The following is a 14,531-nucleotide window of genomic DNA, read 5'->3' as shown; positions in this document are numbered from 1 at the left end:
GGACTGATTGGACTTGTAGGCTCTAAAGTTTTACATTGTTTTATTTTTGAATGCAGTCTTTTTTTTTTTACATAATTCTACATTTGTAAATTCAACTTTCATGATAAAGAGATTGCACTACAGTACTTGTATTAGGTGAACTGAAAAATACTATTTCTTGTTTTTTACAGTGAAAATATTTGTTATCAATAATAAATATAAAATGAGCACTGTACACTTTGTATTCTGTGTGGCAATTAAAATCAATATATTTGAAAATGTAGAAAACATCCAAAAATATTTAAATAAATTGTATTCTATTATTGTTTAACAGTGCGATTGATTGCGCGATTAATTTTTTTAATCATTTGACGGCCCTAATATATATATTAAAAAAAGGAATTGTGTGTGTGAGGACTATAATTATTGAAAAAAATGAATGAATATATGAGAAACTATGTCATCTTATTCTAAAACAATCTGTACTCATGCTAAAAGGAATTTGTCAAGAAATACATTACAAATTAGAATCTCTGTAACTACTGTCCTTAGACCATCTTAATTTCCAATTTTAAAATATATTATTATTAGAATGAAAATGCATGAAAACTAGAAAGTCAGACTTTACCTTTCTATATTGAATAAGAATTTTGAGGGTTGCATAAATCAGCATATTCCTTCAATTACAGACAAGCCAAATTTACTTACAAAATAACCTACGTTGTTTTGGGCCAAATCATGCTTTGTCATAGAAAAAGGCTGGGAAGCTTCATGAGTTTTCACTTTCATAGTTTCCTCCTGCAAAGGAGATGCTCCTATATGAAACAGGCAGGTAGTGGGTGGCTTCCACAGAAAGCCATGACTTTAATGAGAGAGTACTACTTCCATGACTTCCCTGGTGGAATGGCCCCTTCATTAGTCATGTTTACATTTATTCCTCACCTTCTTCTGCTCACAAACCCATTCTAACATGGTATTCTGAATGCATCAGAATATGTATCAAATAATAAGAGAACCTAGATTCCCTAACACTCAGTCCTGTTCTTTAACCAGAATATTATCCTTTTGACAGGGGGCCGGGGGAAGAATGAAACCATGGTGGAAAGTTGTCCTCGGGTTTCACCCTCCCAAGCAGCCATGCTTCTGTCAAAACTGCAAAGCCACATGAACAAGGATTGTGCATAAGGGCTTTTTACAGAGTCAAAAGAAGGAAAGGATAATGTTGTGTTTGCACAATCTCTTTCCTTTGACAAATGTGGTTCAAAGGAGCAGATTTTTTTAGTCCTTTCATCACCTCCATAGGAATATAAAAGGATATAATCTGGTCCTTTGTAGTCAAATAATGCAAAAAACTATATTGCACATGTTTGCAATGAGAAATATAATTTTTTTTGAAAGAGCCCAACCATTTTTTTTGGTTTTATACAGCTTCAAATGTCTTTTTTAATCTCTGCTAACAGCTATTAGACTTGTCAGATTATACCTTTTAGATCTAAATCATAATAAACTCAACAAAAAGAATATTTAATCTCTACTCTGGATGGTAAAATCTGAACTTCTATAAAGGCAAAGATAAAAGATAACAGAGAAAATAGTTATCACAATTCAATGAAACTACTGAGTATTGTGACTGAGCAGGTGATAAGCTTCATGCAGGGTAAGAACCATATTTACTTTTTTCTTTTGATCATTTCAAAATTCCCAAAAGAGGAGTGCATACCTATCAGTCTATGGATACAGAATGAAAGACTATCTTTATCAGATAGAAGCTTGTCATATACTGCATTAGAGAGAGAGATTTAACTTGATTAACTATGATTTAACTTCTTTGTATTTCTGCAGTAGGTAGTAGCAGCATTACCTGCTGTACTTCAAAGTATAGTCATACCTGCCCACACGAGCCTCAGCTTCAGCTGGAGCACACAAAGGCCCAAAGGTAATGAGTGAACGCCAATGACAGACCCAGCAGATATGCGCTAAATTTTCCAATGATGGTGAAGATGGATGGGATATGACTGTTGGTGCATGGATTGTACAAGGCAGAAAATGAACTAGATCTTCCAAATGGTCATTCACACCCTCAGGAACCAATGGCATTTGGCAGAAGAATTCCTGAGAAGAGGGATGGTTACCCCTCTGAAAAACCCCTCTAGGTTTCCCAAGACCCAAATAGGGAAAGCAAAACAAATAGGCAGCCAGTCATGACAGTACTGTTATTGCCAGATCCAGAAGAAGGGGTGTTTCACGTGCATATAGTGGGCAAAACCCAAACCCCACTTAGCTTATTTCATGTCTCCACATGGATCATGTTAACACTGAATGGTACTGAGTACAAGACAGCCCTTGTCAAAGAACTCACTAGCTACAAGATCATAATCACTGGCATCATAGCTCACTTGCCATAAAGTGATCAAGTCACTGTGGAAGCAGCAACCTTCCTCCACTCCAGTAGTCCAGATAGTAGTCAAGGTGTGGCAGTTATCAGTCGACCTCTAGTACAGATCTTAACCACACAGAACCACATCTTCTCATGCTTACTTCATGCTCAGCTTTAACACTGCCATCTGTCATTATGGCCAACAGAAGATGCATCATCTGTGGAAAAGGATGCATTCTACCACCAGCTAGCAGCAAAAATCAAATTCCACCACATGACTGTTAGTGAGCAGAGATTTCAATGGTGTAACTGGTTGTGGTTGAAAGGGGTGTGAAATCATGATAGGTCACTATGGTTTGGATTCCCCAAATGACCACACCATTCAGTTTCTGACACTGTGTGCTGTTGAGAGATTCTCTGTCATAGGCTCCTGGTTTAGGCACCTCAATAACCATTGCTGAACCTGGATTTCAATGGACATGCCATGAAAGACCACATAGTGAAATCTCACCAGCAAACTCAGACCATTGACTAATTGCTGCTGAGCTCTCATTGCATTATCCAACTCCTCACAAATCAGATGTCCACACACAGTAATCACCACCATCTTTCCAAGCACCCTGTTGAAGCCATAAAATATACACAGGCCATCGAAGATCACATACGTAATCTCGATGCCCTCTTGGATGACATGGAGATCGCCTGGAGTTGACATGTAATGCTATATATATCACATGCTGCTACTGAAACAATCAGCTTCAGAGGGTTGTGCAGAAACCTTGGCTTTCTGAAGAGGCCTTTGATATATTAGCAAAAAAATCAGAACGCCAAAGCAGGGAGATGTCCCAGAATGTAAGTGATTGAAAGGCATTTTTCAGGCCATATCAAAATGTGACTGTGAAGTCTACATCAGTTCCTTGACCAATAAAGCAGAGGACATGCCAAAGCACAATATTCTGCGTCCTGTCTACAGGACTATCTCATGTGTGGTTGATAGCCACAAATAGCCTTCTAATATTCTCAAGATGAAACCAAATGGGTCTTCCTGCTCATCAATCGACGAAATCCTGAGAAGATGGAAAACACATTATGAAAGTGTGCAGAACCATGCACCTGCTGATGACTGCCCAGAGCAATGTGATCTGGCAAACTGTATGGCTGAAGACCCAGGGACAAAACCAGAGCCTCCATAACTCGAGGCAATATGAAAGGTCTTACAGAAGTTATGGAATGGATGTGCTGCTGGAACTGATAACATTCAACATGAGCAGTTCAAACGTTCCTTGGAATCAGTGAGCACTGGCCTGAATCAAATGTTTTTAAAAGTATGGGCATCAGGCATAGTACTAGCAGAATGGAAACATGGTATCATAATACAAGAGTTAAAGATCTGACATCAAGTTTGGCAATTACAGGCCAATCTTATTGCTACTGGTCCCCAGAAAGGTTTTCATTACTGTTTTATTAGTAGGACATCACTTAACATACATCACTGTCCACAGCAATCAGGTTTCATTCCTGGGTGGCCGACGGTGAACATTGTCCTTTCCCTCCGGTTTCTGGTTGAGCTGCATTGACAATTTAATTGCCTGCTTCACATGGCATATATAGACATCAAAGCAACTTTTTATTTGGCTGACAGGTCAACACTTTGGCTGTCATGGAAAGGATTTGGTGTCCCAAATGTTCTGCTAAATCTGGTGCACTTTCACACTGATACCAGTGCAAGAATGTGCACTGGTTCATGACTTTTGCTGCATTTCTATTCAACCTCAGGTGTGTGGCAGAATGTATTCTCACCCTGGCACTATCCTGTTGAGCTATTTACTGGATATTAGGGCTTGCCACACCACACATTGGAATCAAGCTTCATCAAGAAGTGTTCACTGACCAAGACTATGCCAACAACATTACCTTGATTGTGGCAAAGCTAGAAAATTTCAGCACTGCCCTTCAAGGTTTCCAAAACACTGCCTATACTACAGGGTTGAAGATCAAGGTCCAGAACTGCAGAGCTGGGCCAACAGAAACCTTGGTGCAGAAGGGATTAAGCACCGTGGAGAATGTTGAGGCATCTGTCTACCTCAGCTGCAAGCATCATTCAAATTACTGCAGCACCTAAGAGGTCCTATGACAATTAAGTATCACCTCCTCTTCCATGAAGTCCATGTCTCTCCTATGGATGCAAAAATGTACTGAGACAAAGTTCAGGATCTATCAAACCTGTGTACTGCCTGTACTGCCATTTGGGTCAGAAACCTGGACCCTCTTAGAGGCAGATTTGGAGAGGCTAGAAGCATTCCATATGCACTGTCAGCACTAAATCCTGAGCATAAAGTGGTTCAACTTTGTCTGAAATGCCATAATCTCGCAGAGACATGGCCTTCCTCCAATAGCCCAATACATTCAAAAGTGGTGTTGCGTGCTCTTTGGCCACATTGCCAGGATAGACAAAAACACCACACACTGTGCTTTCAAACTCTCATTGACAAGTGAAGGGGTGTACACCTTGACCCTACCTGGCATCACCATGGGGCTGCCCCAGAGAGTTGTAGATTTGCAGGACTGAGCCAGATCTCAGACCTTCACTCTGCAGTGCCTGGTATGGTGCCATCAACCATGGTCACTCTGACTGGCACAATGGTCCTCAGTAGACTATGCACATTTGATAATGATAATGATGAAGAATTTCTGTAGAAAATATTGTTATGTACATTTCAAGAAAACAAGTGGTGTACCCAGGTTTCCTTCCACTCTTAGCCTACGTATACACTACCGCAGTAAATCGACCTATGCTATGCAAGGTACATTAGGTCGAGTTACCATGGGGGGTCGACGTGAGAAACTCTCCCGTCAACTTACCTTACTCTTCTCGTTGGGGATAGAGTACAGGGGTCGACTGGAGAGTGATCTGCTGTCAATTTGGCGGGTCTTCACTAGACCCGCTAAATCGACCGCCAGTGGATCGATCTCAGAGCGTTGATCCTGGCTGTAGGGTAGATTTAGCCACAGTCTTCCTTCATTTTCACAAAAGTTCTTCAGTAAAGTTATTACAAAACAAAACTAAGCCATTAATCTTGAGGCAGGCTCTTTTATCATTTAGTGAATTTTATCATGCTGAGGGGGGATGGAGGGAGAAGGAGGAAAGACATAAAATTTAAAGACCATAAAACTAAGACTTCCTAAACACTGTTTCATTCCATCATAAAACTAATAACCCGTGAATATTTTTTAATCACAGACTAAATACTACTGTAATTAACACCACAAGTATTCACTTTGTTCTTAAATATCAAAACAGATACTCACATTACAAGTAGAGGTTGTCAGCCTGGAAGGACATAAAGGAGCTTGAGGATATCTCAAAGAAACTGGTAGGGGGAATGGGCAATTGGAACTTATTTATTCTTCCAAATACAATTAGTATGCTCACATCACTGGCACATTATGTCAACACCAGCATACAGAGGAGCCAGATTGTGCCTCCAAGCCTTCAGGATATAACATTGGGGGCCATGTTAGGCTAAGATGCACAGTAGCTCCAACGTAATGCTCTCCCAAGTGTAAGTTTGCAGTTCTGTACAGAATTAAGAAAACTTTCCTTCACCCCCTTCTCCCATGTAAGACACCAACATAGCACAGGAAAGGAGTTTGTCCAGATCTACAATAGATTAATTCCTGAACAACAAAACTGCCACAGAAAACTAATAAACCATTACAGCTTTAGACTTAAATATTGATACACCATCTCCCCCTCTCAAATTTCAAATTTAAAGGCTGTGTGTATGGGGTTCTGCAGTGACCAGGAGGCACCAAATCTCCCACTCCAGACCACGGAGCACAAGCAGAGCCATTCGGAGGCTGCTCCTGCAGCAGCCTCTGTGATGGCTGCTTTCCCCTCCCTTTTCCTGATAGGGAGATTTAGTTGATGAATCCATACAGCTGTGGATTTGACAGACACATTGCCACCTCTCCCTGGTCCCATCCCTGCTTCACCCCATATGCTGGTACATACAGAACTCTGAAGTATGCAGCATTGGAAGTCCCTTTAAGTGGACTGCATCCTGCCCCACCGCCTAGAGCAACAATACTCCACTGTACTAGTTCCATTGTCTATCATGCTTTACATGTCTACAAAAAGAGTGGCGAAGGAAGGATTTGCCCCATAATTCTTGTCAATTCTGTATGATGAATTAGAGTTGTTCCAACCCTTTCATCATGCAAATTAGGATCCTTTTTAAATAGTACCCAAAATACTATTCTTTTAATAATCAAATGACAAAATTAAGATGAACAAGGTACTACTCAGTGACTGAAGATGAAAAAAATAATTATTGGATGAGTCAATAATTTCAAAATGCTTATAAAATCTGCCTTCCATTACACAGCCTGACATCTCTTTAGACCAGGGTGGGCAAACTTTTTGGCCTGAGGGCCACATCGGATTTCCAAAATTGAATGGAGGGCTGGTTAGGGGAGGCTGTGCCTCCCCAAACAGCCAGGCATGGTCCGATCCCCGACCCCTATCCGACCCCCCCCCCTGCTTCTCGCCCCCTGACAGCCCCCCCAGGACTCCTACCCCTCCAACCCCACCCATTCCCTGTCCCCTGATGGTCCCCCACGGGACTCCTTCCCCATCCACCACCCCCTGCTCCCTGTCCTCTGACCGCCACCAAGAGCACTGGGTCAGGCCGCACGGCTCTGCAGCTGCGCTGCCTGGCCGCCCAGAGCATTGTGCCAGCAGCACAGTGAGCTCAGGCTGCGGGGGAGGGGGAACAGCAGGGGAGGGGCCAGGGGCTAGCCTCCCGGGCCAGGAGCTCAGGGGCCGGGCAGGAGGGTCCCGTGGGCTGGATGTGGCCCGCGGGTCATAGTTTGCCCACCTCTGCTTTAGACAGATTAAATAACATTTATAGACATTAAAAAACTATCTTGCTTTCTCATTCAAGTACAGAACATTGTATGCTTTCTACAAGACCAAACTTCCTTTTGATTATAATTCATAAGCTTTGGAAAACATACCCTACCCTATACCATCACTTATTTTAAATAAATGTGTTTCTATTATTTATGTCTCTAACTTCATGTGTTAGGCACTTATGCACTCAAAACTAAAAGTCCCTGCCTTATTCAGTGCACAGGATGGACAGTGCCCATGTAATGAGTACCTATTAAATGTTTTATCTTCATTTCAGTGTGCTGAGTGATTCCTTTGCCAGATGCTGGGAATGAGCAACAGGGGATGTTCATTCCCTCTGGGGCATCTGGCACTGGCCACTATCGGAAGACAGGATACTGGGCTAGACGGACCTTGGTGACCACCGGTGAAAAGTTTGGTTTAAGTGACTTGTGTAGCATTACACAGGAACTCTTTGTCAGAGACAGGGATAGAATCTAACTCTCCAGGGCAGTGCTCAACTGCATTAACCATGACACTGTCCTTTCTTTTCTTGCAATCCCCTGCCTCGTTCACTACACAGTCCAACTTCTGCAACAAATGCGGCAGGGATCCTATAGATAATCTTCTTCACTATAAATCTGTGATTCATCCCTGAGAGGTCCATCCTGTGTACTGAGTGAGGCTGGGGTTCTGTGGGAAAAATAGTAATACAGATCATGTAATTGAAAACTCTATCCTAAGGCATACACACCATGGGACATTTTGAAACTTTTGAGTGCTTGCCACCTCATAAAGAGTGTGTGTGTGTGTGTGTTTTGAGGTCCCAGTCTATGCCATGTAATTCTAGTAAGTATTCCAGAGCTGCTGGAACTCCTGCCTTCTATACTTATATCAGAAAGAAAGTCTGGTTCAGATGCTGGAAAAAATATGCTGAATAGAAAGATGTTTTAAAAAATAAAGTCAGTGGAGCTGTATGAAAATCCCTTGTCGGCAAACATTTCCCTTTCAAAAGGCAGGTTATCAAGTTTAAAAATTCTGAACATGAATGAAGTCCTTGGCTGAGAAGATCTTGTCTAACAAATAATAATAGAAATTGTACTGATATTTCCACTAGACCCAAGAACAATGGTCATCTTGGCATCCTTACAGTGACCATTACTCTTTTGTTAGTTTCTTCTTCATTTTCTGATTTGGGAAGACATATATCATGAGTTTGAGGCACTTGTGTAACAATACATGTATTTCTTTTACTTCCAAATTCTCTTTCTCTTGAAATGTAGAGTTGTTTTCCCTTGTAGTGAGCAGATCCAGCCAAGACACTTCCAACTGTTTGATATTTGAAGGAACCTGCCTGGAAGATTTGCTTTCTCTTTGTGTAGCCAGTCCATTTTTCCATTGTTGACTCCTGTAAAGAGTCCTTTGGGAATCTAGCTTTGCTTTGCATGATTTCATCTATTACTTCTTTGTTTCAGTGACTGGATCCTTTCTCCTTCCTGTTTATGTTGGTATGCAACTGCTGAAGTGGTGTCTTATTAGACGACATGGTTTCCTCCTTCTGAGCTTTCCATGCTAGAAGTGCATTTTTTTTTGTTGCCTTTTGCCCAAAGAAATGTGTTTCTTCTCTTCGTGTTTTGAGCAGTTTTCTTGATTGATTAGGTGATTCAGGTAGGCTCCAATATACTTATGTGAACTATCTATTGTGAACACTTTGCATTTTCTTTTTGTCAAAATTCCTCCAGCCAGGGCTCCTTGCTGTTGTGTCCACCATCCCAGAAATTCTAGGATTGGTGTGTGTACTTGTTTCTGTTTGTTAATTGTAGTGAAGGACTTCATAAGTATTTGCATCTGTTTCTATGTAGTCTTTCACAAGATGTAATCACAATGCAGAATAGATAAATGTAATATTGAACTGAGGAAGTTCTGTTTCTCCAAACCTGACTTTGAAGTTCAAGCCTTTCTCATGGAAAAGAAGGACTTGGCTTTGAAGAATGTTTATTCTACTCTCCCATATAAATAAACCCATGAGCTGGAAATATGAGAATATTTCAAGTTTGTGATGTATCTGTGTTACTGAACCCTAGTTAAGGGTCAGCAGTTGCATCCCTAAATTCCTGAGGTATAGGAATGGATAGAGGTGAATGCCATCAGCCCACAACTTGGCTATTATCACCACCAATACCTGTATGAACACCCTCAATATAGACAAAAGAACAAACAGAATAATTTTGTACTGGTAGTGTTTGTTACTGTGTAAAAATCACAGAAATAAGTTATGACATCTTTGTTGGGAACATGGGGAAAAGGAGGGTTTTGCTATGTTTTAATTAACTCCTTTGGGGTTTGGAGGTTTATAAGACAGAATTTATGTATCCCTGTATTATCTGCTGCCACTCCTACCATGATTTTGTCAAACAACATTTAATTTCTGAGGATTCCTAAGTGAGTTGTTGCTAACTTGGAAAGGGGATTCCCCTGATCTTCAGTAACCACTATTTTATCCTATAGGCTCGATTGGAGGCTGTTGAGTTACAATGCTGCAGCCCCACAGTCTGCTCTTCTAGCATCACATCAGAAATTTTCTGCAAGCATATAATATTTCAAAAACTTTTCCTTTATCGGGTTGTAAAAGATTAGAGTAGACAACAGACTTGTATTTTAAATTAATAAATCTAGCTGAATGTTCTTAATTACACATATCATACTTTTGCTTTTGTGTTCTTTCAAAATAGCTAAGAACTGTAGTGTCAAATACTATTTTAGTGTAATGTGTGCAAAACACAACAGATTACTTTTGAGTTAATTAGCAATGTGGCTAAATAGATTCTAAATAGTAATCAAATCTGAATTTGACATATGTAGCGATGTGGCACAGCTTGTTAAAATTGCGGCTGTTCCTCCTCCTAGAATGCTCAAGTTCTAGTATTAATTTGTATACCTGTAACATGATTTTCACAATATCATCATAGTCCTTTAGATTGACTTTCACCCCAGGTAATTCCAGGACAGAATATACCTCCCCATAATTCATGGATAGGACCAAGGGGCTGTATCATTGGACATCTGTTGCTGCTATTATGGCCTATAGGATGGAACAATGGCCACCAATTCAGAGGTTTGCGACTAATGGATCTGAATAAGCATTCATCCAATAGCTCCTCTCCTAGCCCACTCTAATGGCCCCTTTGGTACTTATTCTGGGACCAATGCAGAACCCCATCTCTACAGAGCACAGGGGGGGAAAAGTCCTCTCCTGGCTATTTTACCAATGCACCCTTACCATGAGAGGAGGGGTTTCAAGAAGTTTAAGTGGAGCAGAGAACATTAAACATAGCCCCCCAAAATTAGATGAATTTTACCCTTTGAAAGCTCAATAAATTGGCAGGATTGTCATTCTCTACCCAGTGAAGGTCCATCATAATAGATGCAGGTCAGGAATGAGAGATATTAGCATAATTTGTTTGGAAAAGCCTGTATTGTACAAGTCAGCACTAGACAACAATATGACACTTCCATTTTCACCAGTAATAAAATTTCAGCAACCATATTACAGAGATTTTAATTGATTATTCAGTTACACTTTCCTAATATTTCATTAATATGACAACATAAAAGTCAAATTAAACAAAGCCCGCTATATTCCTAAATTGCTACTTTAATTTTCCAATGTTTTAATGAATAGTGAGTTTATAAAAATCAGAATCAGCACTAATGAAAAAAGCCACTTTCCTGAATAACTCCAGTGAAGAGTTGGTCTAATCACAGATAGCATTAGCACAATGATTAATTGTATTAATAATTAATAACACTTTAATTATGGTGGGGGGAGTGGACGAGAGAGAGAGAGAGAGAAATGTTTGTACATTGACAATAAATCTTCAGAGAATTTTAATAGAGGTTTGATTGGGATCATAAAGATACATGTCCTAGATAATGAATCTATAAACTTCATGCAATGTAGTTGTAGCTATGTTGGTCCCAGGATATTAGAGAGACAAGATGGATGAGGAAATATCTTTTACTGGACCAACTTCCGTTGGTGAGAGAGGCAAGGCTGTCTCATCAACAGAAGTTGATCCAATAAAAGATATTACACCTCACCTATCTTGTCTCTCTCGAACTTCACGTACATGGATAATTAATTTAACTCAAAGGAGCTTTGCTGGGGAAAAAGTAATCCTTTGATATTTTTGTTTAGTACTTGCACTCCTAAAGGTAAGCAACATTATAGTGAAAATAATTTTATTTTTATATTTATCCAAAGCAATCATAATAACTTTTAGAGTAATGTAAAGCATTCTGATAATTTGTTTAAAACAAAATTCCTCTCTATACCAAACAATATTTTCCATAGTAAACACTAACAGATTCTTCAAAGTTGAATATACTATATCAGTTCAACTGTAAGACCTTATATTTTTTCTTGAAACCATGTTTATTCTCTATTTTAAGAGTTTAATTACAGAATCAATGTGTGTATCATTATTTTGCCTCTCAGCTACATAATTTTTTTGATAAACAAAGCCCTGATAGACAAAGAGATACTGTTTCTACCACCTTGTAAACTTCCAATAAACAGAAAACAGACTTGTCAAGAAATCTGTGATATAATCAAGCACTATATAATAGGCCATTTGCTAAAAGTAATCCATAGGATTATTTTGACAAGGAACAAATCATTATAAACTGTTTTTGTCAGTCAAGCTCTCATTGGCTCCCTCAAGTGAGCCTAAATGCCCAAAAATTCATGTCAGATGGAATTTGCTGTCTACTATGCACACTCACTTTACTTGGTGAATTAGTAAAGTCTACACAGTTGCACCAATGATACACTGGAATTTTAAAGAATCTTGTGATCACAATAATAAAAGGAAAGTTATAATAGAATAATACAATAGAAGCAATAATACAAAGTTTTATCAGCATGTTCTGGTGATGCCAATAAATCATGACACCAGAGCTTAAGGCCTCAATTCAGCAAAGCACTTAAGTATGCGCTTAACTTTAAAGTTGACAGGACTTAAGACATGCTTAAAGTTACGTATGTGCTTACATTCTTTGCCGTATAGGGATGATTTTCTGAATCAGGGCCTAAGTGGTGTTTTAGCAGAACCCCAAGGCTGAATTTTCTTGCTCAGAAATATTTTTTATAACATACTAGTATATTTCATCTTAAATTATATTTCTATATACTGGATTCACACCATAGCATTATTATTTATCTCGCTGCCATTAGGGGTGAATGCCAAACTTTAAAAGCAGCAAAGGCCAAGATCTGTATCATGTATCAGAAGCAAAATATTTTCTTTTTCCCCGCACAGTTACACAAGATGAACACAGTACAGTTACTTGAACTTAATAAAAACTGGTGAACTTTTCTGATCTACATGTTTAATAAATAAAACTAATATTAGCCATAATTTCACATCTGAATGTCCAGTAATTTGTTTCTTGATTTTATCTACAATTTTGGCAGTTTAGTCTTCACCATACACATTTTAAACCATATATAGTTTCAGTTTAAAAAAACAACACTTACAATAATATAGATACTCTTTCCAGTTCCTGTTGGCCCCACAAATATAGAAGGTTTTTGATGCACTGTCAGCAACTCCATTAACGCAGAGTATCGAACAGTATCCAGAGTTGGAACAATGATTTCATTAAACATCATATCTCGAGATATGGGAGGAGCTGATTTGAGTGTTTCCACCCAGGGTTCCCATAATCCTGCTCCCTGTTTTAAATTACATGAATATTCAAACATTTAATAGTAAGCAGTAAAACCAAAAAGGTCAGTATTAATATAGTGGATTGTATTATAGATGAACACTTAAAGGATAATCACTACGAAAAGTTGTTATTTTCACGTTTGTTTCAGTATCAAAAATTGGACTACACTTAACCAGTTTTGTGCTTTCAATTAAATATAGAGAACCAGCTGTTGCTTATATGAGCAAAGACATAAAGATAAAGATTTTGTCCTAATAAACAGTTACTGAAAATTTTCAGGCCAATTTATCACTAGAAAAAAATAATAATAAATTTCTTACCTCATAATTTTCTCTCTTTTAGCAACTTCTCTCCTAATTCATCACTAATATGTGATATCTCTCTGTGGAACTCAGAGTCCAATGTGGCTGGAGTCTCCAGGACTAAGCCCCACCCTTCATCTCAAGCCACCAGAAGACTTTGTTAAAAGTGCAGAAATACTCCAGTAACCAATTATTGTCATTATGACAACAATTTGTAATTATTGACTAGCCTTAAGGAAATTATTGTGTGAAGTCTCCCTTTAGAGAAAGATTTCAATATGTTAACAAATCATATTCCTGACATTTACCAGACTACCTGAGTGAGATGAATAGAGAGAAATTGCTAACAGAAAGAAAATTATCAGGTAAGAAATTTCTCATTCTGCTGCACAACTTCTCTCCTCATTCATCACTAAAGGAAAGCAGTGAGTAGTGAATCACACAAATAGACAAAAAAAGAATAAGCAGAGTTTTAATTATTATCAGAGTAGAATAATAGACAGAAATACGAATTACCCCCATATAGAGCAAGATATTTGCAATTTAAGGAATTATTTGTGAAGCCACGCAACAACGCCTTTCTATCAAAGAATGCCTCTGCAGAGAAATGGAGCCTACTTTGCAACCCTTTCCCAGATGAGGTTCATACACTTTTCCACACAGTACCACTGGGGAACTTATAGAGGGAGCATTAACTCCTTCTTCAGCATTCCCAGATGCTTACCATGCCAACCGGTGCAAGATTTTAACAGATTGTCTGCAACAACTTTGAGGCCCTCAGGTTCTGGCATTTTGGACAGAATCAGTTGAACAGGGTACAATAGGGTTACCATATTTTGTGCCTCCAAATGGAGGACACTCCACGGGGCCCCGGCCCCGCCCCCAGCCCCGCCCACGCCCCCTCCCCAACTCCGCCCCCTCCCCAAAGTCTCCGCCCCCTCCCCTGCTTCCCGCGAATATTAAATTCGCGGGAAGCCTGAAGCTGGTAAGGGGGGTGTGGGGGGAGCAGGCGCGGCCCAGGCTGGCCCCCCGGCGGCGCCAGCCTGGGTCGGCTCGGGCCCTGGGGTGCCAGCCCCGGCCGACCACCCCCAGCCCGCCCAGCACTGCCGGCCCCCGGCGGCCCAGCGCACCCCCCCCGCTATCCCGGACCGGCTCCCGGCCCCGCGGCCCAGCGCACCCCCCGGCGGCCCGGCCCCGCGACCCCGGACCAGCCCCGCGGCCCGGCGCACCCCCCCGCTACCCCGGA

At 40.2% G+C, this 14,531-nt stretch overlaps 1 protein-coding gene across 1 annotated transcript in view; it reads right to left on the bottom strand.

The window, feature by feature from the left end:
• The window catches only part of DNAH7 (dynein axonemal heavy chain 7), a 238,605-nt gene that overhangs the window by 92,424 nt on the left and 131,650 nt on the right, over positions 1-14,531 (bottom strand). The window contains exon 35 of the mRNA XM_054044665.1: positions 12,790-12,987. Within this exon, the coding sequence (XP_053900640.1) occupies positions 12,790-12,987 (198 nt within the window). The remainder of the gene's footprint in view (positions 1-12,789; positions 12,988-14,531) is intronic.

Source organism: Malaclemys terrapin, chromosome 11, assembly GCF_027887155.1.
Source record: "Malaclemys terrapin pileata isolate rMalTer1 chromosome 11, rMalTer1.hap1, whole genome shotgun sequence".
In the NCBI taxonomy this organism is placed as follows: domain Eukaryota; kingdom Metazoa; phylum Chordata; order Testudines; family Emydidae; genus Malaclemys; species Malaclemys terrapin.
This window is presented reverse-complemented; position numbering and strand designations above follow the sequence as displayed.